This window comes from Protopterus annectens, chromosome 5.part0 (genome assembly GCF_019279795.1).
Source record: "Protopterus annectens isolate FY-2018-M chromosome 5.part0, PAN1.0, whole genome shotgun sequence".
Lineage (NCBI taxonomy): Eukaryota > Metazoa > Chordata > Ceratodontiformes > Protopteridae > Protopterus > Protopterus annectens.
This window is the reverse complement of record NC_056735.1, coordinates 370725888-370753087: the sequence shown is the minus strand read 5'-3', so window position 1 is coordinate 370753087 and position 27200 is coordinate 370725888. Positions and strand designations below refer to the sequence as shown.

General features: G+C 40.8%; 2 protein-coding genes across 9 annotated transcripts in view; one reads left to right on the top strand and one right to left on the bottom strand.

Annotated features, from left to right (window-relative positions):
- The window catches only part of CASK (calcium/calmodulin dependent serine protein kinase), a 4132188-nt gene that overhangs the window by 2245848 nt on the left and 1859140 nt on the right, over positions 1–27200 (top strand). The gene's annotated exons all lie outside the window — the stretch shown is intronic.
- The window catches only part of GPR34 (G protein-coupled receptor 34), an 80561-nt gene continuing 75550 nt past the window's right edge, over positions 22190–27200 (bottom strand). For both annotated transcript variants that reach the window (XM_044072335.1, XM_044072336.1), the window contains exon 2: positions 22190–24783. In XM_044072335.1, coding sequence (XP_043928270.1) covers positions 23603–24766 — 1164 coding nt within the window. In that variant the 5' untranslated portion in view covers positions 24767–24783 and the 3' untranslated portion in view covers positions 22190–23602. The remainder of the gene's footprint in view (positions 24784–27200) is intronic.

Below are 27200 nucleotides of genomic sequence, written 5' to 3'. Positions count from 1 at the left end.
TAAGCCTGCCAACATTGAAGCCTTTCTGTTGTTGCCATGCAGAGAATACTTAACTAGATAATGCATTGGGTATTGAAATGCATATGCCAGTATTTGTAATAAAGGACAGGATTACATTATTTTAAGAAGCCCATTACACTTGTTGGAGACTTCCAGTGATCTCTGAGGGCTTTACCCGTAAACTAAACAGAATGCCATTCATGTGTGGTCCATAACCTGTACAGTGATCCTTTAAGCAATGTATCTTGAGCTTGTTTGCTTTTCATTTTTTACTTTGATCATGTTTTCCCCATGAAACAAGTAGATAGTTGTCAGGCAGCAGGTCTTTTTTGGATAAGAAACATTTTTACAAGTGGGGGCATCGCAGAGATTGCTACTTTCAGCATGTTACTTGGTACTTTAATAAAGCTGAATATAAATTATAATTAGAACTGCAGTGCAAGGAGAAGTGGTTTGAGTTGAGTGCTGCTTGTTTTTCTTCTACTTGATTTTGACTGGCATTCCAGTAATGTATTTAAAAAGTAATTTATTTTTTCATGCCTCTCAACCTTTTTGTTTCCATCTGGATATTAAGTAAGCTGTCAAGATGCCAATGCATTGAAATATTTTTATTCTTTTATACTTCATTTGTCTTGATTGGACTCTCATAATGAGGGTTTGGCACCCAGGGCAGCATATTTAATTAAAGTTTAGTTTTTGTGGTTTTGAGCATAGCTCCTCCCCTTCCCATTGACCCCACCCATTCGGCTATCTCCTGCAGCCCCCTTTGATTTGAAGTCACCAGCCGCCACTGGTACAATGGTTAGCATCTCACTGGAAGCAGTCTTCACCCTGGAAGATGCTGACATTTGTGCAGTCACTGAGCCATGTTTTAAGGCTGCGGAGAGCACCCCAGCTCTACCAGGTTACATTTCCTTCCACACGTTCAGACACGTTCACACACGTTCAGACCACAGACTGAAGGTGTGAGAACTAAAGGAGGAGGTATATCAATATTCATTAAAGATAAATACACCTCTAGATTGGTTAAACAGCACAATTCCCTTAAATTGCATCAGGTGCAATTGACTGTACCGAAGACCCCCGCTTCAGGTCATTGCCAGTAAAAAGGACCACCTCCATGAATCAGGGCATTCACTTAGCCTACTTGGATGTAATTGACTTAATCAAGATGCAACCAAACACCCTGGTTTTGGGTGACTTTAATTACTCGTCCATAGACTGGGTGAATTATATGTGTTGTAACTCACTTGGCCAAAGGTTCCTGGACTTCATCTCCAGTGCCCTGAGCCAGATAGTTGATGCACCCACAAGGTACTCAAAATTTTTGGACCCTGGTGCTCATCAACATGGGAGACAGCTGAACCACGCTCAATGTGTGGCTATCTCTGGTGAGATCTGACCACAAATCAGTCTCACTAGAAGTAACTATAACACAAGACCTCCCCCCCTTTAGCACCAGCTACACTAAAAATCTTCTCCAAAGCCAATTACACCCTCTTACGTGACTGCATAAATAGCTTCATAGTCCCTCCCCCCATTAATGGAACAGACACCTATGTTGAGTTATACACCAGTGCTTTATACAAGCACCTGTACAATAGTATTGACTCTGCCGTACCTGATAGAACCAAAGCAAGCAAGTTCTTCAAGGAAAAACAAACGTGGCTGTTGGACAACTGCCATTAATAGGCAATACAGCAGGAGAAAGAAATTGTTGTCTAAGAGTAGGAAGGAATGGTCTCAAAACTGGAAACACTCCCTTCTCAACTTAAACTCCTAGTAAAATCCTCTAAAGCTAACTACGAATCCAAATTAGCTTCCCTGACTAAGGATAACTGCAGGGCATTCTTTAGTTAAATCTGTAACCTTAAAGGTAAGACCCAGTTTTGCGCCAAATTAGTAGTTAATGGTAGTATGTATATAGAACCTGTGGATATAGCAAACCTGCTGGCTGACAGGTTCAGTGAAAACTTCACTCCCCTGTCCCCGCAACATATACCTCAAAGCATCCCTAACATTTTCCCCACCTAGTATCTCTGAGGAGCAAGTCTTAAATGCCCTCTCCATAATCCAAAACACAGCCTATATGGGACCAGACAACATCCTGGGCTGTTTTCTGCATGGGTTAAAACAGGAATTAACATCACCATTGAGTCTGCTTTTCAATCACAGCCTAAGTATTGGCTTCATCCTAGAGCAATGGCAAACAGCTACTGTCATCCCTTTGCACAAAGGGGGTGCATCCATGGACCCCAGGAACTATAGATCCATTAGCCTGACCAGTCTTATCTGCAGAGCCATGGAACAAATCATCATGGACCTTATTAACAAAGATATAGGAAATCTCCAAATGCTTGACCCCACCCAGTTTGGCTTTGTCAAGGGGAGATCATACTTGTTAAACTTGGTGGACTTTTTGAGACAGTCATCAAAGCCCTAGACGTGGGCATATCTGTGCATATGGTCTACATAGACTTGGCCAAGGGCTTTGGCACAATCCCCCATTCAGGCATCATTGATAAACTCACCCAGCTGGATATCAACCCATATATTGTCTGGTGGGTTGCAAACTGGCTGACTGATGGAACTCGTATGGTCAAAATAGGGGATGACGACTCCTCCAGCAGGCCTGTAATCATTGGTGCTTCATAGGGATGGTTCTGGGACCCCTTCTGTTTGGAATCTGCTTCTCCGAAGTATAGAGTAAAACTAAAGGACTGTGGTTGACAAAGTTTGCTGATGATTGCAAACTGGGAGTGATCATTGAAACAGCCAAGTGATGTCAACATCCTGCAAGAAGGTCTTACACAGACTAATGATTGGTGCCAAAGTCACGAGAGATGTGGGCACACAGGTTGACAGCAAATTTAACTTTGATCACCATGTCTCTGCAGTGGTAAGAAGGGCATTTTATATTGTTCATCCTGTAAGTAAGGAGACTGCCTCCAGAAAAAAAGAGGTTGTAACCCTCCTGTACTTTTCCCTCATCAGGTCAATAATAGAGTACAATGACCCCTATGGTATGTTCCTTTCCAAATACCTGTAGCAGGTGGAGAGACCACAAGGGTTCTTTACAAAGAAAATTCAAGGTTGTCAAGATCTGTCTTATGCAGACAGACTGAAATTATTGTCACTTTACTCTGCGTCATATAGACTGGTCAGAGGTGACCTGTGCCTGCATATAGAGCAATCTCTGACCCAGCTTTAATGGAAATGCTGCACATTCTCAGTGGCACATGGGTCACTTACTCAAAAGGACCTTTAACTGGTATGTGACATGAATAGAATTTGCTGGTGGGACAGATTTGTCTCACAGAGGTTGCCCCACCTTTGGAACAAGCTTACTATTCGTGTTAACCAAAGCCCTTCGTTGGCCCTATGTAAGTGCATTTTGGCCAATTTGATGGGTAACTGGAAATTCACCCTGGGGGTTCCATCTTTGTCCTTCTTGGACAGGGGCAATAGGTGCTGATTTTAACGTCTACTTGAACCAGACACCCTTGGGAACATGGGTTGAACTTGACTAGGCTTGTGAGGGCCTTGGGAAGGTTAGCCTAGTAACCTCCTGTGATCTGTAAGGAGGTCATTAATGAATATTCTGATAGAATTCTCAGATTGTGACATCAAGGTGTCCTGTGAGAGGACCCCCTTAATGACTTTATTTGTTTACATTTGTTAACAGTGGCAGAGCAGTGACCAGTTTCAGTCTTAGCCTGGGAAAAAGAAAAGCACACAAAAAATGCGTATGATGTGCATTATATGTATACAGTTGTGCGGAGAGGGAGAATACAAAATTAAAAAAATGTAGAAGCATTTTAAACTGCAGTAAAAAGAAAATGATAATGTATAATGTCTGCTAAGAAACAGTGATATATTACCTGCTCTGATAGTTATTCTGACAATTGTTTGGCTTGTTTAGTGCCATCTACAGTGTGTCTGTATCAGATAGTGTATCTTCACCTTTTTTGTTTTTATGTGCCATTTTCTAGGGAGACATGTTTTGGCAAATTTTGCAGGCCATCATTGAAGACCTACAGCAAACAACCACCATGGTAGGTCTCTTTGATGCACACTTTCTTCCTCTTTTTCTACTTTAGACCGGCCCAGTACCTCAAATAGGGACTCTGTCTATCAGAGAAAGGTGACCAGTTGTCAGGCAGTCTTTCCTGTTCTGGGACCCCATACCAAATTATTCAGCAGGTGAGCTTCACGGGGCAGCACATCAGTCCTGATAGTCTCACAACACTGCACATGTAATGCTGGTTCTCAGAATTAGTCCTGGCCTGAAGAACCATTACCAAGACCAGTAGGCTCTGGGTATGGCTTCCAGTAGCCACATCTTTTAGCTATTAAGTTGCTTCTCCACACAGCACCAAAGATCTTGCTGAAGAGATTTGGCAGTCTATGTGGACCTCTTGGAGCATATCGACAAAGTGCTTCTCACTGGAGTTGCAGAGTGTATTTCTTGTTTGAAAGTAGGTTGTGGAATTTTATTTGTACATATTCCTTATTCTGAATTGCACTTGTAGATTCAGTCCCATTGTAAACCTTGGTGACTTCAGCAGGTACATTGGAAATTACATGTTCTAGGTGTTATTCATGCAGGGTGTCATGCCCTTGATTTCACAGGTGATCTTTATGGTCTCAGTGGACATGATAGACTCCTTTTGGTTCTTTATTGGGAACCTCACAGGAAAGTCCCTTGGCTTGCGTTGGATCTGCAGCATTTTCAATAAAGGGTGCTGTCTTACTATTCCATGTTACTATTTGAAATGTGTCAAGACAACTTATTGGGTAGGGTTTATAGTTCATATGTAGGTATTAGGCTATTGGCCCAAAGGCCTAAGTAAGCCTAGCCAACAAGGTTCCCTGGCGTATGCCACCCAAGAAAGTTATTTTCCTGTGCTACTGTCGAGCAGAGCCACAGAAGTGATCCCCAGGGTGTATTTCCCATCCACTCATAGAGATTTTTCTTGAAGAGTGCTAATGAGGAACTTTGCTTGACATAGATGGGTAGCTTTTTCCAGAGTATAGGAAGTCTCTGGGACAGGAATCTATCCCTCCAGCATGTCCTGTTTATTGTGGTGACAAGGTTTAGGTCCCTAGAATGTGTAGGTTGGAGGGATTGGGATTTCTTTAGGTGTAGCATGTCCAACAGCTCTGGGTTTGACATAGCTTTATATGTTAGGCAGTGATCACCTTGGAGTAGGTGGTATGCTACGGAGTAAAGCTGGAGTTTTTTGAGACGGTCAGTGTAGGCCATCTGTTTGAGGCCAGTAATCCTCTTTGTGAGGTACTTCTGTGGCCTTTCCAGCTGCTGCAGATGTCTTGTGAGGTACATTCCAAAAGGGGTGTTGTACTCTGTAATGGGTCTAATGAGTGATGAGTAGAGGGGAACAATGACCTCTTTTCTCCTGGATGAGAACCTTTTGTGATGGGGTGTGCCACCTAAAAGGACTTCCTGACTACTGTGGAGATGTGATTATCAAAGGAGAGACTACTGTCCACCTGGGTCTCAAGGTCTCTTATCACACATTCGGTATTAAGTAGACTGCTGCCTATGTGGTAGTTCATTGGTACAGAGTTTTTACCAAAGGGAATGACAGTGCACTTTTTGGCATTGAGTTTGAGGCCATGGCTCTGACACCAGGCATCTGTCTCATTGAGGCCCTTTTGTAGGATGTCCACATCATTTGGGGACTTGACTATGGCTCCTAGTTTGCAGTCATCTGCAAACTTCAGTAGCCAGATAACTTCTGTGTTAGCCTGTACTTCAGAGGAGTAGATACCAAAACAGGAGAGGTCCCAGGACTGAACCCTGTGGTACTCCACTTGTCACTGGTTTGAAGTCAGATTTGGAGTCTGCAACTTTTACAGTGTGGGTTCTGTCTGTGAGCCAGTTGGCAACCCATCTTGTGACAGGGATTTATTAGTTTAGTGAGTTTAGCTATAATTCCAGAATGGGGTGTGGTGTTGAAAGCCTTGGCGAGGTCAAGATAGGCTGTGTGAACTGCCTTACCCTCGTTTACGGCTTTGGTGACTGCCTCAAAGAAGTCGATCATGTTCTGGAGGCATGATCTGCCTTTCATAAACCTGAACTGGGTGGGGTCCAGAGTTTGAAGGTTACCAGTGCCTTTGTTTATGAGTTCCATGATGGTACATTCCATGGCCTTGCAGACCAGGCTCATCAGGGTAGTAGGACGATAGTTCCCGGGATCACTGGTGGCTCCCCCTTTGTGGAGTGGGATAACTTTTGCTGTGCACCATTCAGTGGGCACAGCCTGATGTGAGGCTATGATTGAACATAGTGCTTACGTGGGGAGCCAGTTCGTTCTGAAGTTCATGTAAGACACAGCCTGGGATGTTGTCCATTCCCATGGATGCTCTGTTTTTGGCTTTAGAGAGCGCAGCTTTTACCTGAGTAGTTGTGATTACAGGACTCTGCATTCTTCCTGTATAGATATAGGCCCTTTAGGGGGTGAGAGGGGGGTAAAGTTAGCACTGAACCTTTCTGCCAGGATGTTGGCAATATCAGTTGGTTCTGTAATTTTCGTGCTGTTGTGCTGTAACTCAGAGCAGATGTGGGTGTTGCCATTGAGATTCTTGACATAGCTATAGAATGCTTTGTGGTTGTCCTTAGAATCAGTGGCAATTTTTTTTTCGTAGCTAGTTTTGGAGGATCTTATAAGGGATCTCATCTTCTTACTGAGGCTGACCAGAGAGCTCCTCCACTCATGGGATTTTACTCTCTTTTGCAACAGTTTCTTCCTTCTGTTGTACAGTTTGTTTATGACAAGGGACCACTGGATTGGCTTCCTTTGTTGGGGGGATAACACAATCCATGCACTCGTGCAAGTGCTTATAGAGTGCATTTGTGTAGGATTCAACAGTCGTAACTGTATTGTCCATCTGCATTGGTGTCATGAAGTTTGCCACTTCTGTTTTATTATACATGAAGTTGGCTTTGGAGAAATTTTTTACTGTGGTTTCCTTAATGGGAGTGGGGGCGGGATGTGAATATCTAGGGTGATTTGCTTATGGTCAGATCGGATCAACGAGGAGTTGACTTCAGGTGTGGAACACGGTCACTCATGTTAATAATGACTAGGTCTAGGATATTGTTGCCCCTGGTGGCGGTGTGGATAAGTTGATCCAAGGCATTGGAATTTATGAATTCCAGAATGAGTAGTTTTCCCCGTTATGGTGGGGTAGTTGAAATCGCCCGTTATTGGGGTGTTTGCTTGAACCCTAATATTTTCCAGTATATCAAGAAAAGCTGGGGGATCTGTCGCAAGCTACAATTTCAATTGCAGTTTTGCCCAGAGTTAGTTGCACTTGGATAACCTCGGATGCATTATGCTGAGCAACTAGCCTGGAGGTGTGGCTATCCTTAATGAATATGGACACACCTCTGCCTTTGGTATTCCGGTCCAGGTTACATGAACGAAAAGAGTGGTATGAGTTATAGTCTGGTAGTGCAGGGGTGCCCTCTGGAGCCTTGAGCCAGGTCTCAGTCACTGTACAGATATCGATATTCTCCATTTTAAGGAGTGCCTCGAGTGAGTGCATTTTGAGATTTAGACTTCTAGCATTGAGTAGCATTACCCTCAGTTTTTACTTACCTGTTCCTGTTACGGTGGTGAATTTGTCATTTGAGCCTTACCCAAAAAAGGCACTATAGGGGTGGCAAGAGCCTTAGCTAGTATCCAGAATCCCAGGGGCGACAGGTGCATGCCATCTCTGGCAAAGTATCGTGGTCTGTCGACCATGTCGTCCCAGGCAGACAGATACTGGATCCCCTTAATATGACACCAGAAGCTTAGTCAATTGTTAAAGTCAATCATTTTGTCCTTATACTGCAGTATCATTCTGGGCAATGGCAGAATGCTACTCAGGGCTAGGGTCATACCTGCCTGGGCTACAAGATTGGAGAGATCTTCCATGTCTCTTTTCATGTAGTCCAGGAAGTGTTCATCATGTATTCCATAAGGAAATATGCATTTCAGATATTATGTTTATTAATTGCTAATCTACTTTTCATTTGACCTTCCTTTTTTAACTTTTTTCTTTTACATCATTCATAATTTCTCTTACCTCACTTATCTCAGGGTTACTTACTGACTTCTGTTTCCTGGTTGTAGCCTTCTTTCCCAATCACATGAGTAATGAAATTAGTGCATTTCAATGCCTTGATTCATCAAAATCACTATCCCATCTCAAGAACACAGGTTCATAGGTTGGTACTAGATATCGGCCCTAGGGCATATACAAGCCTAGCCATAACAATTCCCAGGCTATTTCTTCCCACAGTATTTACTTCCCTGGACCCCTGTCTAGCAGGGCGACTGACGTGATCCCCGGGGTGAATTTCCTATCTCCCATCCAGTCATCAAAGTTCCTTTTGAAGAGGGCCAAAGAGGCGCTCTGCTTGACATGTATGGGCAGTCTGTTCCAGAGTCTGGGGAGTCTCTGGGTCAGGAACCTATCCCTCCAGCATGTTTTGTTCATTGTGATGACAAGGTTTTGATCCCTGGAGCATGTGGCTCTGAGGGATTGGGATTTTTTTTTAAGTGTAGCATGTTTTACAGCTCTGGGTGTGAACATGGCCTTGTATGTTAAGCAGATATCGCCTCTGAGTAGACGATATGGGACAGAATATAGGTGGAGTTTTTTTAGACAGTCTGCATAGGGCATCTGCTTTAGCCCTGTGATTCTTTTAGTGAGGTATTTCTCCGAACTATCCAGTTGTTGCAGATGTCTTGAAAGGTACATACCAAACAGGGTGTTGTATTCTATAATGGGTCTAATGAGGAATGAGTACAGTGGGACAATGTCCTCCTTTTTTCTGGTTGAAAAGCCCTTAGTGATGAGATGTGCCACATAGAAGGATTTCCTGACTGTTGTGGCGATGTGGTTATCGAAGGTGAGACCACTGTCCACCTGTGTCCCTAAGTCTCTTATCATACTTTCATTGTTTAGTGTACTGCCACCTATGTAGTAATTCATGGGTACATGTTTTTCTCCCAAAGGGGATAACTGTACATTTCTTGGCATTGAGCTTGAGCCCATGGCTCTGGCACCAAGCATCTGTTTCTGTAAGGTCCTTTTATAGAATATCCACATCATTTGGGGATTCAGTAATGGGTCCCAGTTTGCAGTCATCTGTGAACTTTGTTAGCCAGAGTCCCATAGTATTGGTCTGTACTTCAGAGAAGTAGATGCCAAACAAGAGCAGTCCCAGGACTGAACCCTGCGGTACTCCACTTGTCACTTGTCTGGACCTGGATTTGGAGTCGGCTACTTTTACAGTGTGGGTTTGGTCAGTAAGCCAGTTGGCAACTCGAGTGACATAGAGATTAATGCACAGCTTAGTAAGTTTATCTAGGATTCCAGAGTGGGGGATGGTGTTGAAGGCCTTGGCGAGGTCCAGATAGGCTGTGTGGACCACCTTACTGTGGTCCTTAGCTCTGGAGACTGATTCGAAGAAGTCAGTCAGGTTCAGGAGACAAGATCGGCCCTTCACGAACCAAAACTGGGTGGGGTCCAGTGTTTGAAGGTTGACAATGTCTTTGTTTATAAGTTCCATGATAATATGTTCCATGGCCTTGCAGATCAGGCTTGTCAGACTGATGGGGCATTAGTTCCCAGGATCTAAGGTGGATCCCCCCTTGTGGAGTGGGAAAACTGTAGCTGTGCACCACTCAGTGAGCACGAAGGCTGAGGTGAGGCTATGATTAAACATGACACTTGGGTGAGGTGCCAGTTCATTTTGTAGTTCATGTAGTACACAGCCCAGGATGTCTTCTGGCCCCATGGATTTTGTATTCTTAGCTTTGGAGAGCGTGTTTTTTTACCAGTGTGGTCATTATTACCAAAATTTGGCAGTCTTTCGGTATTGAGATGGGCCCTTTAGGGAGTGAGAGGCGGGTGAAGTTGGCACAGAATCGATCTGCCAGGATATTGGCAATATCCTTGGGATCAGTATATTTAATGCCATTCTGTTGTAGCTCAGAGCAGATCTGAGGATTGCCATTTAGATTCTTGACATAGCTGTAGAATGCTTTGTGATTGTGTTTGGAATCTTTGGCAATTTTATTTTTGTAACTAGCTTTGGAGGATTTTATGAGGGATCTCAGCTTTTTACTGAGGCTAGTAAGGGAGTTTTTGCATCCCGGGATTTTCTTCTTTTCTGCAACAGTTTCTTCCTTTTGTTGTAAAGTTTGTTTTATGGCAGGAGACCACCAGTTTGGCTTCCTTTTTTTGGAGGAGAGCATCTTGGTTCTATTTGCGATGGAACGATTCATGCACGAGAGGATGTGCTCATACAGTGCCTTAGTGTAGGATTCAGCAGTCGAACTTTCAGTTCCCGTCTGAATGTGTGTCATGAAGTTTGTCACTTCTGACTTGAGTAGCATGAAGTTGGCTTTGGAGAAGTTTTTTATGGAGTTTTCCTGACTGGGCGGTGGGGGAGAGATGTGGATGTCAAGGGGGATTAGCTTATGGTCAGACCTGAACAACGAGGGGGTGACCATAAGTGTGGAGCATCAATTTGCCATGTTGGTAATGACCAGGTCTAGGATATTGGAGCCCCTGGTGGGACTATAGATAAGTTGATCCAGGGCATTGGAGTTTATTAATTCCAAGAACCATTGGGCGAAGGTGTTAATACATGAGTAGTTTTCCCAGTTAATGACAGGGTAGTTGAAATCACCCAGTATTAGGGTGTTTGGTTGTATCTTAATATTTTCCAGTATGTTTAGAAAGGTGTAGTGAGAATCTTGGGGCATGGTGGGGGATCTGTAGCAAGCTACAATTTGGATTGCAGTCTTACCTAGTGTTAGTTGCACCTAGAGAATTTCAGACGCATTGTGTTTTGGCATCTAGCCTGGTGGTGTGAATATCCTTGGTGAATATGGATGCTCCTCCACCTTTAGTGTTTTGTTCCCGGTTTCGTGGGTGGAAAATGTGGTAAGAGTTGTAGCCTGGTGTTGCAGGGGTGCTCTCTGGAGCCTTGAACCAGGTCTCAGTTACTGCATAGACATCGATGTTCTCCATTTTTAGAAGTGTCTCGAGAGAGTGCATTTTGAGGTTTAGACTTCTAGCATTGAGTAGCATTACCTTTTGATTTTGCATGCTTGTACCTGTTACGTTGGTGGTTTTGTCTTTTGAACTTTGCCTAAAAAAGGCACCATAGGGGTGGCAAGAGCCTTAGCCAGTAACCTGAATCCCAGGGGCGACAGGTGCAGACCATCTCTGGCAAAGTATCGTGGTCTGTTGATCATGTCATCCCAGGCAGACAGATACTGAATCCCCTTTGACACCAGAAGCTTAGCCAGTTGTTGAAGTCAATCATTTTGTCCTTATACTGTGGTATCATTCTAGGCGAAAGCAGAATGCTGCTCAGGGCTAAGGTCATACCTGCCTGTGCCACATGATCTGAGAGCTCTTCCTTGTGTCTTTTCTTGTAGTCCAGGGAGGTACATCTCAAGTAATTCACTCAAGCATGGACAATGACAGAGTCATATTTGTTGTGGAGTGACTTGAATGCATGCTTTATGTGGCGGATCTTGGCACTCGACAGGCAGCTGACTGTAATTTTCTCCTTGTTCAGCCTGCTGAGTGGGACATCAGTGTGCCTGACTATAGCGTCACCTATGACTAAAGTGTTGGGTACGTTGCCTTTCCTTAAGGGCTGTTGGTGGGTGGCACATTGGTGTTGTGAACTATGTGACACTTTGCTTGTGATTGGTGTTTGCGTTTCACCTTCAGAGGTCCTTGTTGCTTGGACAGGTTACTGTTAAGGGCCTCTGCATATGAGGGTTTAGTGTTGTTATGTGAGGGTGTTGGTGGTGTGGGTTTAGAAGGGCTATGTGTTGCTTGTGGTGTAGTTTGGGTGTTAACCTTCACCTCTTGACTGTCTAGCACAATCTTGGGTGGAGAGAGCTTTGATTCCAGTTTGGCAATGTAAGTGCATCTCTCGCAGGTTGTAGTGTTGGGTTGTAGGAGGCGAGGGTTGTCTGTGTACATGAGGCAATTGCTGCATTGCCCCAGAATGCCCAGATTTACCAGGTGGACAGGAAAAATCACCAGAAGCTGCCCCTTGGACATGCCTGGTTTGATACTTTTTTGTACAAGAGCTGTTTTCCCTTACCTTAGCAAGGTATTTTGCAATTATAGGCTGTTTAGTGCCTACAATTAATTTCTCCTTATTAACAAGGTGAGTTGAGTGCTTGTAACAGTTTAAGGCTTCCTAGTGCTTTCCAGCAGGTTTTAGAGCAAGTGCTTAGTCACAAGGGATGTTTAAAGGTAAGATGAAAAAATGGTTTATCCTAAACACTGCAGTGTGCACTAGAGGAGTTAGATGTGAAAGTAGGTAACTTAGGTTTTACATGTCTAAAAAGTTAAGCTTTAGTGGAGAGTCGCTATTTTTAAAACATCAAGATAGTTTGAAAGGGGGTGGTTACTTTTGTATTTTGGTACTATGGAATGCAGTAGGATGGCCAATAAATTTAAATAGTTGAAGGGGAGTGATTTCACAAAATGATAATTTTGCGCTTACTCACACAAGCCAGTAAAAGCAGAGAGGAAATGAGATATATGGTCAAATTAACATAAGAGGCAGGCATCTAGAAAGACAGTGTTTTTTAAGAGCACAACAGTAACCGGGTGGGAAAATTTTCTGATTTCTGTCTTGACTCGCAAGAGACAGAGCTGTGGTCTCTTTTCAAGTTTTAATATGTAGTTAAAAGCAGAATACAAGTAAAACACAAGGTAAAGAAAACAAATCACAGTATTCAAAAATAGAAAAAGGCAGTAAAGTAATACAAAATGCAACAAATAAAAGCAAATTAACCTTTCCCTCACAGCAAAATGTAGCAAGTCTGGGTGAGCCTTTCTAGTTTTATTCATTAGTTCCTTCTCCAAACACGCTTTCCTGTGTCTGTCTTATTACTTGTTTAAATTTCAGTAAATGTACTAAGTTCCAGAAAATATGTTCACAATTTCCTGTTGCTTCCTTTTTACATTTCCATCATATGCCATCTGATATAGGGAGCATATTTTATATTCTACTCAGGGTGTAAAGTACCTAGCAAGCATTGTAAACTTCCATGACTTTGTTGAATATTTGTGTGCTTAGGTGTATTTCCCTGCATTGATCCTTTGTGTATTGTTTGTTGAATTTGTTACTTCAAACTCCCTTCTGCTTGTTCACCATAACGGTCTATTAGTATTTTATAAACCCTATTTACTAACACTACTCTTGCTGTCCTCTCTTTCCTGGATTCTGTTAAAAATTATTCTGTTGGTGGCTTTTCTTTTACTAATTCTAACTTTCTATTATTTTGATGCATCTCTGCTGTCAGTCCCAGATGAGCTAAGTGATCACTCATATTCAAATTAAATTCTGTTTAGGCCTCCTACCATTTCAGTGTTTGTCACCCTCCTACCATTTCAGTGTTTGTCACCCCCCAAGATCTCGTTTCCTTATCTCACTTACTCTATCGTATTGCTACCTGCCCCCTTCTATTTCCTCAGCTGGAGACCCTTTAGGTGCTCTTTCTGTCTTCGTCCCTTCACTTGCCTCATTCCTTGGTCTCCTTTTCATTGTACAGTAAATGTAAGCGGACTGCTTGCACTTATCTTCCCTTTCTGTTTGTGCCCAGAAGCACGTTTCATGCCTCTGACAACTGCTTTGTCCTTGGGTGCCCATCATATATTTTTTTTTTAAGCAAATAAGCCTTCTCTTATACCTTATACAGAAACTCAGTTGTTTGGCAGTAAAGTGCACTTTTAAGACAGGGAGACTGAACTCCCTTGTTTAGTTAGTAGAGCTGGTTTATTCCAGTGGACATGTGCTTTTCTTTTCCCAAAAGAAATCTTTTCTTCTGGTTTATAAAATGTAATTGCCTAGTGTACAATATTAGTGGTACTACCATCCTTATCCCCTTATATTCATAATTTCCATTGTGTTATTATCTTTTGCTTCTTCCCCCCCGAATCTCTGTGCCCATCTTTTTTTATCCCAAATCCCTAGATATTTGATTTTTCATGACACCATAAATAAGGTTGTCTCTGCACTAGCTCATATGATATTGTGTAGTTCAGTAACTGTTGCCTTGGTTTTACCCTCAGTAATTTAATATCCTGCCAGTCTATGGTGGTGGTTTAAAATTTTAAATAATTCTGTTGTATCTTTTTCAGTTAAAAAAATACGTTCCCAAGGTCTTATTTTATGCAGAACTATATCCTTTACCACCATTTCTGACCTTTTCTGCTTGCCATACCAATTGTATCCCTGAATCTGGGAATGCCTGCTCTACCTGGCTAGCAGGTCTTGTATACTGTAAAAACGTGAAGGGGAATGAGGGCACAGCTGCATACCTCGAAAATAGGTACAGAAGCTCTTGAAAAGTAGGTACAGGCAGCCAGAAATGTGGACACCTAATCTGTATATTATTTGAATCCCTAAAAACATCTAGCTCCTCCCACTTCTAGTAGGAAATGCACATTTAAAAAAGAGAGTGACTAACATATAAACATATTATCAAAGCCAGAGTAAAAAATGTTTAGACTTTAATAAATACTATTTGCAGATGTGTACCTCAAGGTAATAGTCATTTATTTTTGTTTATGAAAAATGGAGATTGTAATGTGTGTTAAGTATTTGTTCCACTGGTATTTTGAACATGTAGTCTTGATTCCTGTGAATTAAATAGCTTCAAAATTGTGTGTAGGGGCAGGGTTCAGAATATTTTGTGGAGTTGTAAATCTAGCCTGAAAATAGAAATCCTCTCAAAAATTGTGTACATAATGTGGAGGAGTAAATCATGACTGATAATGGGTACATACCTCCAAAACAGGTACAGTTGAGGTCTGCACCCTTGTCTTGTCCCCTTGTGAGCAATCAAAATCTATGCAACAGTATGCCTTCTCTTTTAACATGTGCCTGTACCCTGTCATGTAATTTAAAAATAAATTCTGTGTTTCTGTGAATCCAAATGCCTTCATAGTTTATCATGAAAGCCCAGATGAGCCCTGTCAAGCACCTTCTCTATGTCTAAGCCTGTTAACATCTTCCCGTTTTGCATCATCTTGAATCATAACTGACTTTTCACCAAAGTTTATCTTCTTTTAATAGATCCACACTGATCTAATTAATAGAGCAACACTGATCTAATTTTATGATTTTTGGCAGTAGTCCTACTAGTCGTTTTGCTAATATTGTCATGAAAACATTGTAACCATAATTCAAAGTAGATACTGCTCTGTAAGAGCAAAGGTCAGCTGTGTATTCACCTCCTTTGGGAAGTATTGTTATCACTGCTAGTTTCAAAGACTGAGATATATTCCCACTGATGTGTTTTTAAATGTTTTATGTTATAACCACATTCCCTTCCATCATTTTCCACACGTCAGTGGGAACCTCAACTAAGCCTGGTAATTTTCCTATCAAATTTTTAAAGTGTTTTTTTTATTTTCTCTTTACTAATTTACTTCAACAATCCTTCCATTTCATATTCCACCTGTCCTGGCATCCCGAGCCTTTTTAAATAAATGTTCATCTCTTCATCTTGTAATATTTCCTGGTCTTTATTTCTTTTTCATAAAAATCATATAATTCTTAGATTCCCTCTGAGTCTTTTTTCAAGTCTAGTTGTAATTCTGTCTGCTTTTTGTTGTATTAACCAATGTAACAACAGTTTTGTGGCTCCAGTGTTACTGTCGAAAAACATCTGACTTATTGCTGTTGCTCTACATTTAAGTTTGCCAAGTGTTCTGCCGTTTAGTTTTTTGCTCCATGTAACCGAGTAATTTTTTTCTTCTTGCAGTGTCACTGTCCCATTCCGAGGTACCTTAAATTTCTCTTTCTCTTCTAGATATTTATTGTTACTTCTGTCCAAGAACGCCATACTTTTCATATTTATCCCATTTTGTTGGTAGTTTCTCAGTGACATGGGCTCAGTTAATTAGTGTATGTCAGTGTTGTTTCGCACATTCCAGTAAAAAAAAAATCTTCATGAGGTGTGTTTGGAAATGCTAATACGTATTTTCCTTTTTATTCATATGCCCCCTTATCTTTAATACTATTTGTGACTAATCTGAAAAAAGTGTAAAGTATGGTTGAAAAGCTTGCATTAATTTCAGATGTTCCTTAGAGACACACTACCTGTCTAATTTTGCCCAACCTGTATATCTGGGAATATAGTATCTAAATTCCATCTGTCCCTTTTCTAACAGAGTTCAAGGCCGGTGTTAGCAATTTGGGGGCCGCCAGCAAATGTTAAGTTGGGAGACCCCTGGTCACTTTTAGTCTAGGTATCTAGGGACACAGGTGGAACCCCCAGGGTGAATTTCTGATTAAGCGCACTTTGGACGATTGGATGGTTAAATAGGGTCAGCGAGAGTTTCTGTTTAACATTAATTGGATGCCTGTTCCAAAAGTGGTGCAACCTCTGGGAGACGAATCTGCCCCTCCAGCAGGATGTGTTCATGTTGCATCCCAGGGTAAGTTCCTTAGATTGAGTGACCTGTATGCCATTTGACTTGTGAATGTGCAGCATTCCCATTAAAGCAAGGTTAGAGATTGCTTTATATGCAAGGCACAGGTCACCTCTCAGTCATCTGTATGACACAGAGTAAAGTGACAGTGATTTCAAGCTGTCCACATATGACAGATGCTGTAGACCCTGAATTTGCTGTGTAAGGAACCTTTATGGTCTCTCTAATTGCTGCAGGTGCTTGGAAAGGTAAATACCAAAGGGAGCATTGTACTGTGTTATTAGCCTGATGAGGGAAGAGTACGGCGGGTTATAACATCTTTTTCTCTTTAGGCAATTCCCTTATGTAAGAGATGAGCAATATAAAGTGCCCTTCTTACCAGTGTGGAGATGTGGTGATCAAAGGAGAGGTTGCTGTCAACCTGTGTGCCCAAGTCTGTCACCACTGAATAGATGCTTAGGGTATTACTGTTGATGTGATAGTTTGCAGGAACATTGCCCTTGAAAGGGGTGGTAATTCATGTTTTTGCATTTAGTTTAAGAACATGACTTTGCTACCAATCATTAGTCTGCACAGGTCCATCTTGCAGGATGTTGACATTGTTAGGGGACTCCATGACCGCTCCCAGATTGCAGTCATCAGCAAACTTTGAAAGCCACAGACCTTTATTTTTTGCCTGGACTTTGGCAAAGTAGATTCCAAACAGTAGGGGTCCCTGAACCAATCCCTATGGAACACCACTGGAGGAGGTGGAATCCCCTATTTTGACTGTATGAGTTCTATCAGTGAGGCAGTTTGCAACCCATTTGACAATAGATGGGTTGATACCTAACTGGGTGGGTTTATCAGTAATGCCTGAGTGGGGGATTGTGTCAAAGGCCTTGGCTAAGTCTAGGTAGGCCGTATATGCAGTTTTACTCTCATCTAGATCTTTAGTAACTGTCTCGAAGAAGTCTACCAAGTTTGACAGGCATGATCTCCCCTTGACAAAGCCAAACTGGGTGGGATCAAGCATTTGGACATTTCCTATATCTTTATTGATAAAGTCCATGATGATTCTCTCCATGACCTTACAGATAAGGCTGGTCAAGCTAATGGGTCTGTAGTTCCTGGGGTCAGTGGATCTACCCCGTTTGTGTAAAGGGATGACTGTAGCTGTTTTCAGTTTCTGTGTGATGATACCAGTGCTTAGGGTGTGATTGAAAAGAGTAGCCAGTGTTGTTGATAATTCCTGTTTGAACCCATGTAGAATGTAGCCTGGGATGTTATCTGGTCCCATAGAGGCTGTGTTTTTGGCTTTGGTGAGGGCAATTAAGACCTGCTCCTTAGAGATACTAGGTGGTGGGTATGCTTTGGAGTATGTGCATTGGGGACAGGCGGGTGAAGTTTTCACTGAACCTCTCAGCCAGCAGGTTTGCTATATCCACAAGTTCTGTATACGTAGTACCATTAGATACAAGTTCAGCACCAATCTGGGACTTTGCTTTAAGGTTTCAGATGTAATTAAAGAATCCCTTATGGTTGTCCTTCGCTGTGGAAGCTAATTTGGATTCGTAGTTAGCTTTGAAGGACTTCACAAAGAGTCTTATTTGCTTGTTTAAGTTGAGGAGGGAGTGTTTCCAATTTTGAGTTTGTTCCTTCTTACTCTTAGCAGGAATTTCTTTCTCTTATTGTGTAGCCTGTTAATGGCAGATGCCCACCAGGCAGGTGTGTTCATTCTTGAAGATCTTACTTTGGTATGGCAGAGTCAATACAGTTGTATAGATGCTGGTATAAAACATTGGTGTATAACCCAACATAGGTGTCCATTCCATCTAACAAAAGGCACGAAAATGAAGCAGGATACAGGAAAATAAAATTTATTAAGCGCCTTCGTCAAATATTAGGATTGACTTCTTCAGAATACCAGACAGTCAGCAAGACCATACTTTTATATACATACAACAATTAAGCCACTGATTAAATACAATTGAATAATTAAGCATACAAATGTTTATAAAGACATAGACTCCCTTGTTTTTTGAATTGCTTCTTTACCAGTAAATTAAAATATAAGCCATTACTTAGAACCACTATAAAAAAATGTATATATGTGGTAAATGTGTCCCCTAACAGTAAATTACAAAAAATACCAGCTTGTAGGTATAATACAAAACTATCAACTGTTTTTAGAGAAAATATGAACATCATATGTGTAAATCTGTGCAGCAAGCAATATATGCAATAAAATGTGTCCAATAAAACCCCAAATGTCTTGGAACAAACAATAATTAATATCAGTGCTATAAAAACTTACATAGAAATGAAAAACAAGATCATAGTGTACACCTCATTAAAATAACCTGTTGGGGGGGGGGGGCTATAAATCTACTTGTGCCATCTCTTAAGAGGTAGTAATTGGCCTTGGAAAAGTTATTTAGTCTAGTTGCTGCTGGGGGGGGGGGGTCTGGTGTTATAGTTACTTCTAATGACATCGAATTGTGGTCACATCTCACCAGGGAGGACAGTACACTGGGAGTGCTGCAATGGTCCTGCATGTTGCTGAACATTAGAGTCAGGATATTTGAGCCCCTTGTGGGGGTATCAACCAGCTTATCTAGGGCAGTGGAGTTAATGATATCCAGGAGCCTTTGGGCAAGTGACTTAGGACGTGTATAATTTTTCCAGTCAATGGACGGGTAATTAAATTTGCTCCAAACCAGGATGTTTGGTTGATATGCCACCTTCTTTAGTTCTCGCGCCTTCAGTTTGTGGTCTTGAATGTGTGGAAGGAAATGTAACCTGGTATGGCTGAGTGCTCTAGGCAGCCTTAAACCAAGTCTCTGTTGTTGTTCTTTCGGCTTTTCCCAGTTAGGGGTTGCCACAGTGGAACTCCGGTCCGCTAATGATTGGCAGTAGATTTTTACGATGCTGAGGTGCCAGCCCGACACCCAACCTTCAACGAAGGCACACCCATTCACGCATGTCTTTCGAACGCCACTCGACCGCAGGGAGGACATGCAGACTCCACACAGAAGGCGCTCCAGTCGAGAATCGAATGGGAGAACCTCTTGCTGTGAGGTGACAACGCTACCACTGCACCACCTTGGCTTACCTTAAACCAAGTCTATCTGACTGCACAAATGTCAGCATCTTCCAAGGTAAGGAATGCTTCCAGTGAATTCAGTTTCAGGTTAAGACTCTAGCATTTAGCAGCATGACCTTGAGGTTGTTTTTAGAGAGTATTTTTACATCAGGAATTTTGTTCTTGTGGCATTGCCTAAAATAGCTCTATGGGGGTGGCAAGAACCTTAGCCAGTAGCCAAAATCCCAGGGGTGACAAATGAAGACCATTTCTGGCAAAGCATCGAGGTCTGTTGACCATATCATCCCAGGCTGACAGATACTGGATGCCCTTGGAAAGACACCAGAAACTTAGCCAATTGTTGAAGTCTATCATATTTTGTTTGTATTTTGGCAAGGTGGAGGTAAAATGCTGCTCAAGACTAGGGATATACCTACCTGAGAGGCCCAGTCATGTCTCTCTTCATATAGTCCAGTGAGGTACGTCTTATGTCATTCACACCAACATGGACTATAACAGAGTTATAACAGTACCTGTTGTTGAGAGATTTGAGTGCATGTGTGATGTAGTGCATCCTGGCACCTGACAGACAGTTGACCGTAACCTTTTCTTATCCAACTTGCTGAGAGGAACATGTGTGTGTCTCACAATGGCGTCACCTATGACTTAGATGTTTGGTTTTGTGTTATGCCTTAGGGGATTGTCTGATGAAACACTGATGTTATGCACTATATTCTGCAGGGGATGTATTATGTGAAGCTTGCTTGTGTTTGAGAGATCTCTGATGTTTAGGCAATCTTCTGGTAAGGACCTCCACAAATGTAGTTCTGTGTGTTGTTGGTTTGGTTGGTACAAAAGGTGAGGTGTGCATGCTGACAGCATGCTTAGTGTCAGATGTGCTGACTGGTGAGCGAGAGAGCCTGGAGTCTAGGTTCTTAATATAGATGCATCTCTCATATATTGAATTTGCATGAACCAGAAGAAGTGGGTTGCCAGTGTACATGGGGCGATTGCTACATTGCCTTAGGATGCCCATGTCAACTAAGCTGGCTGGAGAAACTGTGGGAAATTGTCCGTTCATAATGCTAGGTAGGCCTTGTGGTCAGAAACAGGGGGAGGACAGAAAAAGTGGTCGAAACATATGAAGGGCTAGTGGGTAAGATCTCTGTTGGTACCTCAGGAACTTCACTGAATGTATCGCCTGTGAGTGAACCACAGTCATGAGAGCACACCAATGGTGCACCAGCAGAGTACTTAGTGAAAATTTGCAGGCAAAAATGTTTGCATCTGTTACCACCAGCAGTATCCACCGCAGTGCTCGAACAAACTCAAATGCGGTGCTTATGTAGTAAACGTGAGCAAACTGATCTAAACAAATTAACCCATAAAAAAGCTCAAAACTGAGCCCTTTTCCAGCAACCTTCAGTCAGATGAGTTCTAACTGCACACTCCTGCCACAAGGTTGCAGGGGAAACCTCTCCAGCAAAAGGTAGCTTAGATTTGTGCTCAAGTTATCCAAACAGAACTAGATTCAGCAGGTATGAATCTAGAGTATGCTACAGCAAACAAAGTGCAACAGTTCAGTAAAAACAGTCAAGCAGTGATGTAGTAAAATATAGTTCAAAGGTGCAAAATACAGTGAACAATTCTCCTTCAGTTTTGCAGAAATCAGCAGATGCCTTGGATTGATCAGATAAATACAGCAGAGCAGTAGCTGGTCGCCAAACTTTGTGACGCTTTGTTCAAACAAGCTTTACTTCTAATACACTTGTCCTAATGCAGCGATGTACACATGCTACTGTTGCATTCTGAACTTAGCAGTATCATCTAATCATCATAAATCTTCTCTTGCTAGTTTCTTTTCTTTTTGCATCTTTGTTCCCTTACATATCAGTACTACCTCTCCCTCTACATGTCCTTCTTTACAATTTGTTTTAATCTATATTTTATACTCTTCATCTATTAGCTGCATTTTTGTAACATTACTGTGTGTGTATTACTTTTTTGCCAGACAAGCTAGCACTTTCTGTTTCTTCCCCTTCCCAACTAAGCCATTTACATTGCAGACTTCCAAACTGAAGTTTATAGTTTCTTAATATCTGTTTTATGGTTACTGAAAACATAGTTTTTTTACCACAGTGGCATTTTTCTCCTTTTAGGCGTACTTACATTTCCAGCCCTCTTTCTCCTTTAAAAATGCAACACTGTCTTTCCCTTACTATTTCCTTTAAATGGCAGAGCTATTAGATAACAAATTACAATTTGTTTGCTCTGATACAGTGTGGGGATCCCCTTAATATTCTGACTGCTTTCCTGTGTTTTCCTGCTAACTCTACCCGTCTGAATGACACACACTTCCATTTTAGTGGAATGAATTCTTGGAGAGCTGCCTTGTTCACCTTGCACAGAAGCGCTTTACTACGAAAATAATACCAGCTCGTCCATGTTTTAAATTTATATCCAACAAAATACTTACATTTTATTTTACAGTAATTTTTAACATTAAAACTACTCGCTAAAAAACTTCCTCTAATTTTGGCTTGTAGTATCAGCAGAATCAGCCCCTGGTCTTGTGCACCATCCTTTACCTTTTATACACTTTTAATAACTAATCAGTGCATCTCCTTTTAACATATAGCTTTATTTCAAGACATTTTATTTAATCATATATATTGACATACTTTAAGTTTTTTTTTTAATTGCAATAGGGTAAACCCACTTTACTTTTCAGCAAATAACGTAATACATTTCAGTAAGAGTCTTTGAGAATAGTCATATAAACCAACTAGATCTTTTGGAAGTCAGTGGATATTCATTTTTCTTCTTTCTCTGTATTTCATGGTAGTTAATGCTGTAGATTCAGTTGTACTGCTTTCATTTTTTATTTTATATTTTCATATACTTCCTGCTACTTTTGTAACATTTTCTTTTTAAAGATGGAACAGCTTCACTTGCCATGACCTCTCCTGCATCACCTTATTTCAGACTTAATGGCTCACAAGTGTCACACTCATAGTTTTATTTTCTGACAGCAACTTCATATATTTTTTTTTTTTTTGAGAGAGATCTTCAAGTATTCGTTTTCATTCCTGTTGGACAATAAAGTCTGAATATTGCTGGATATATTAGCTTTATGTCTTTATATTTTCTAATTGTTGGAAGAAATATGTTCCTACTGTAACTTGTCGATACAGAGTAATCATTATCTTTAAAGATTTGTGCTGCTCCAACTTTTAAATCTATTTCCTCCTTCCATAGGCTAGACAAAACTTTCTCTTTCTGGAATTTTAACTAGTATAAGAATTGGTTGCTTTTTCATTTACATTTGTGGGACATAAACGTGGTGCTCTCTTTCCAGTTGCAGTTCCTGGCTGGGATTCCATTTACTAATACATTGACACTCAATCTCTGTACATTTTGTTCCTTTCACCATTTCTGGGTGACCTGAAGTCCTCCAGTTCTTTCATGTTCTGTATTGTTTCCTCTTGTGTTGCATCCTGTGCTACCTGCTTCCCTTTTATATTTTTTTCTGATTTCAGAATCCGTAATAGTTCATCTGAATGTCTCACTAATACTTCTTGCCTCTCTTCAGTTTTCTTTAATTCAGGCAGATTTACACTGACTTTAAAATTCTGACACTGCATTTTATTTTATTTTTTCTTCTTATGAGGAGACCACTGCTTTTATTCTCTGGTCTGCTGGATTTTGCTCTGCTTGCTGGCCGCATTGATCTCATCCACTGTACTTTGCCCTACATTTTCTTTTCTATTAACTCTCTCAGATTACCTTCTGGAATTCATAGAAGCACTCCAGCACCCTTTTTATATTTATTTGTGATAATTGATTACTTATATATTGTACGTTCAGTAATTTTTGCTAGTGTTATTTTTAGCCACACTCTACCATATTGGAAATTAATATGGACAGCTTTTTAATGTTCAGATAAGTGAAGGTGAAGGTAAGCTGAAATGGAGTCATTCCCTGAAGCTGAGGTTGCAGTCTGACAGTCTTGGCATATTGTATGGCAATATCACATCATTTATGTTTTAGTGAATTAAGCAGTCCCTTGGCTTGGCTGTTGCTAAGGGTGTTTAGGTCAACAATGGCACTCTGATTAGTCTGCAGGGAAAGTTTCTGTTTAATTTCTGAAGTGCTCTCTGTTAGACTACTGTCTTTTGGAACTTTCCAGCAGATGATTCTGAACACAGTTTTGCGTACTGTGTTCGAGAGTAGGAAGTACATGATAGGATCCATGCAGCTGTTCAGAGCCGAGAAGAGGAGCATAATCTCATTAGTTTTATGAACCACATTCTTCCAGTAACATGTAAAGTCTGTTAACTGTGAAGCGATGTAAATAAATCGGAATGTGTGATAAGGGACGAAACAAATGCTGAAAATGAAAAGTACTATGAATGACTTCCTGGCTGTGGTGTTATATTTTACAGAGTTTGGAAAAGAGGACTTTCTTTTGGAAATTTTGTAAAGATTATTTGCAATTCTAATATAGGAAAAGACCAGAAAAATGAAAACTACCCAGAACAGAAGCACTATTGCCAAGTTGAAGTATGCTTTCCACTTCACTTTTTTTTTGTCTCTGTAATGGAAGCACTTGAGAGTATTTTCCTGATCCTCGGTCACTAAAAGTTCTGGCATGGTTGCTGTAATTGAAACTCCCCACAATAAACTGCAGATAAAAATGCTCAGTTTGGTTTTCATCGTTTTATATTGTGTTAATGTCTGAGTAATTTTTAAGTATCTGTCAACACTTATAAGTCCCAGCAGTACAATGCTAATATACATGTTCATGTAAAATGTAACACCTACAATCCTACAGAAAGTATAGCCCAGTAACCATATATTTCCATTGCTGTGATACATTATCCGAAAAGGAAGGCAGGTAATCAGCAAGAGGTCGGCAATTGCCACATTGAGTAGATAGATTTGGATGGAATTCCATTTGGGATGAATGCATCCAAACACATAAATAGCCAGTATATTAGCAAACAGTCCAAAGATTAAAATAATGGAGTAGGAGGCAGGTAAAATCACTGTTAAGTAGCCATTACTTATGTTGCAAGCAGTGTCACTGCTGTTCTTGATTGTGCTAGCAGTTGAATAGACCTGTTGTGGGTATGAGCTGTTTGTATAGAATGAAGTTGAAGAAATTGTTGCATCTGGAAGGTGCATACCTGGATCCATGCTTGAACAAATAAGCCCTGCAAAAAATAAAAATAAAAAAACATTGTTATTGTGTTTCCAAAATTTCAGTTCACAGTGCTACAACTGTTCGGCCAGACACTGTCACGACAAAGCTGAGACTAACATTTTTCAAATGGAAGGTTGCTCATTAACTTGATTGATATGGGACATTTTCATTTTTTTAATTAGTATTAATCCTTCAGTATTTGCTTAGGTACAGAAAATAACTTGTTTAAATGATATTTTCTTGTGTTGTTGCTTAACCATACAATTTCATAACAATTCTATAAAAATATTTAACATGTTTTTGAGCTGAGAATATCCGTAGTTTGTTGTTTTGCTGCTGACATGTACTGAAACTCTGTACTTTTTTTGTTTTCAACTGCCATATTTTCACATGTTAAAGCACCTCCATGTTGTATTCCTTTTTTGACTATCTTTATTAAACTCAGCATTGTTTAAAAAGTACATAGCACATACACAGTTATAAAAAGAAAAACCATGATAGCATTTCCTTTATTTTCATGCAGTGTACATTTTAACAATTTTCGTTCAGTCCAGCATTACATAATTTGCTCAATTCCTGTCTTCCCTTAAATTTTATTCTTCATCCTGAGCACTGTTCTGCATGTATTGTTCCCACAAATTCCATTTAATTATATGTAATTTGCTCCTTCCTTTTTCTAAAGATACCACTTCCAGTATTTTTATCTATTTTATGGCATTTAGCACTTCAGTTGCACTTGGTTTCAGTTTTGATTTCATTTTCTAGTAATTGTGTTTTTGCAGCCAGTAGAATTAAACTTAGCAAGTCCTTACTATGTCTGGGCATTTAGATTCTATATCCCAGCTTAAAAGAATCACTTCCATATTTACAACCATTTGTCCCCCAACATTTCTGACAAGTATTTCCTAAAGAATTTTTAAAATCTGCTACACAGTGCATTCCCAAAAAACATGTTCCAGTTATTACTCTGCTTTTGTCATCACAACTCCAGAATGTGCCATCTACCTGAGGAAAAAATCCCTGAAATCAACTTATGCAAACACTTCACACAAAAATCCTAAACCTTCTAGATGTTTTGCATACTTGGAAGCCATAAAGATGTCCTCCCGTTGGTATTTGGTATGTTGACTTTCCGTTCTCGCTTCTTAATCTTTTCCACCTCTTCTGATCATTTGTCATAGTTATCATGCAGTATTTTATATGCCCTACTAATTATGGCTCTTTAACAGCACCTTCTTTTCTAGACTCAACTAAAATTCATTTTATAGTCCATTGTTCCTTTCTCATTGTTTATAATGAGTTATAAATCCCTGGTAAGGAAAGTAATCTCTAAACTCCAGTCCAAACTTCTGCTTAACCATAGGCTCACTCTGTTATCTTTCCCTCTCTAGCTATTTGCACCCAAATCCTTAGTTGCTTTGCTAATTTTCTCCAGTTACTTCCTGCCCCCCTTGCCTACGTTCTGTACCCTTACTTATAGCCATTCCTGTTGGTAAAATCTCCATTCTCCATTACCTTGTTAGCTTCATTCTTAGAATACTTTCCACTACTTTGTGAATAATGCAGTCATTGAATCTGCAAATGACTCTACCCTCCTACAGAAAGGTTTGTCCCAAACAAATTGGTCCTATCATGGATTTAAACTAAATAATGAAAAATACATTATCGTATATTTTGGGAAGTCATCCACAATGGGGAACTACCACATTGACAGTATCTGAACTTGTCAGAGATTTGGGATGCGTGGCTAGGCTTAAAAATTATCTTGTGGTCGTTAGCCTAGTAAACACCTATGAATCTTTGCCCCTAAGAGTTGATCCAGTTTTTAAGATTTGGAAACTTATGTAGACAGGGACCTGCCTTTTAAGAAAGTTTTTCTTTATTGCACATCGTATAAACAAAGGGATTGTAGTCTGTTTATAGGAATGCCATTGCCCCCCTTTACTCAGCCCTCATTAGACCAGTCACTGAGTGTAATGCCTCCTTTGGCATGTATCTGTCCATTTACATGCAACAACTGGAACATCAACAGAGATACTTTACTAAAAGGACACAAGGCCTAAACAATATGCCCTACATGTACTGAGCCAAAGCCCTGTCACCATACTAGGCATCCTACAGATTGCTAAGAGGTGACGTATGTCTGGCATACAAGGCATCCGTCTCATTACTGATGGATTTATTGCACATCAGCAAGTCAAATGGTATCAGAAATATTCAGTCTTGGAATCTAAACCTGTTCTGCAACATCACGTAGTGGTTTGTTGGGATAGGTTTATCGAGAAGCGGACACTACTGTTCTGGGACAGAGTCCCCATCTGTATACAACAAAGCTTATCCCTGTCCTTATACAAGCTTAGCTTGAATCTATGGATGGGAACGAGAAAATTTACCCCAGGACTGCCCCCATATTAGTAATGGACAGAG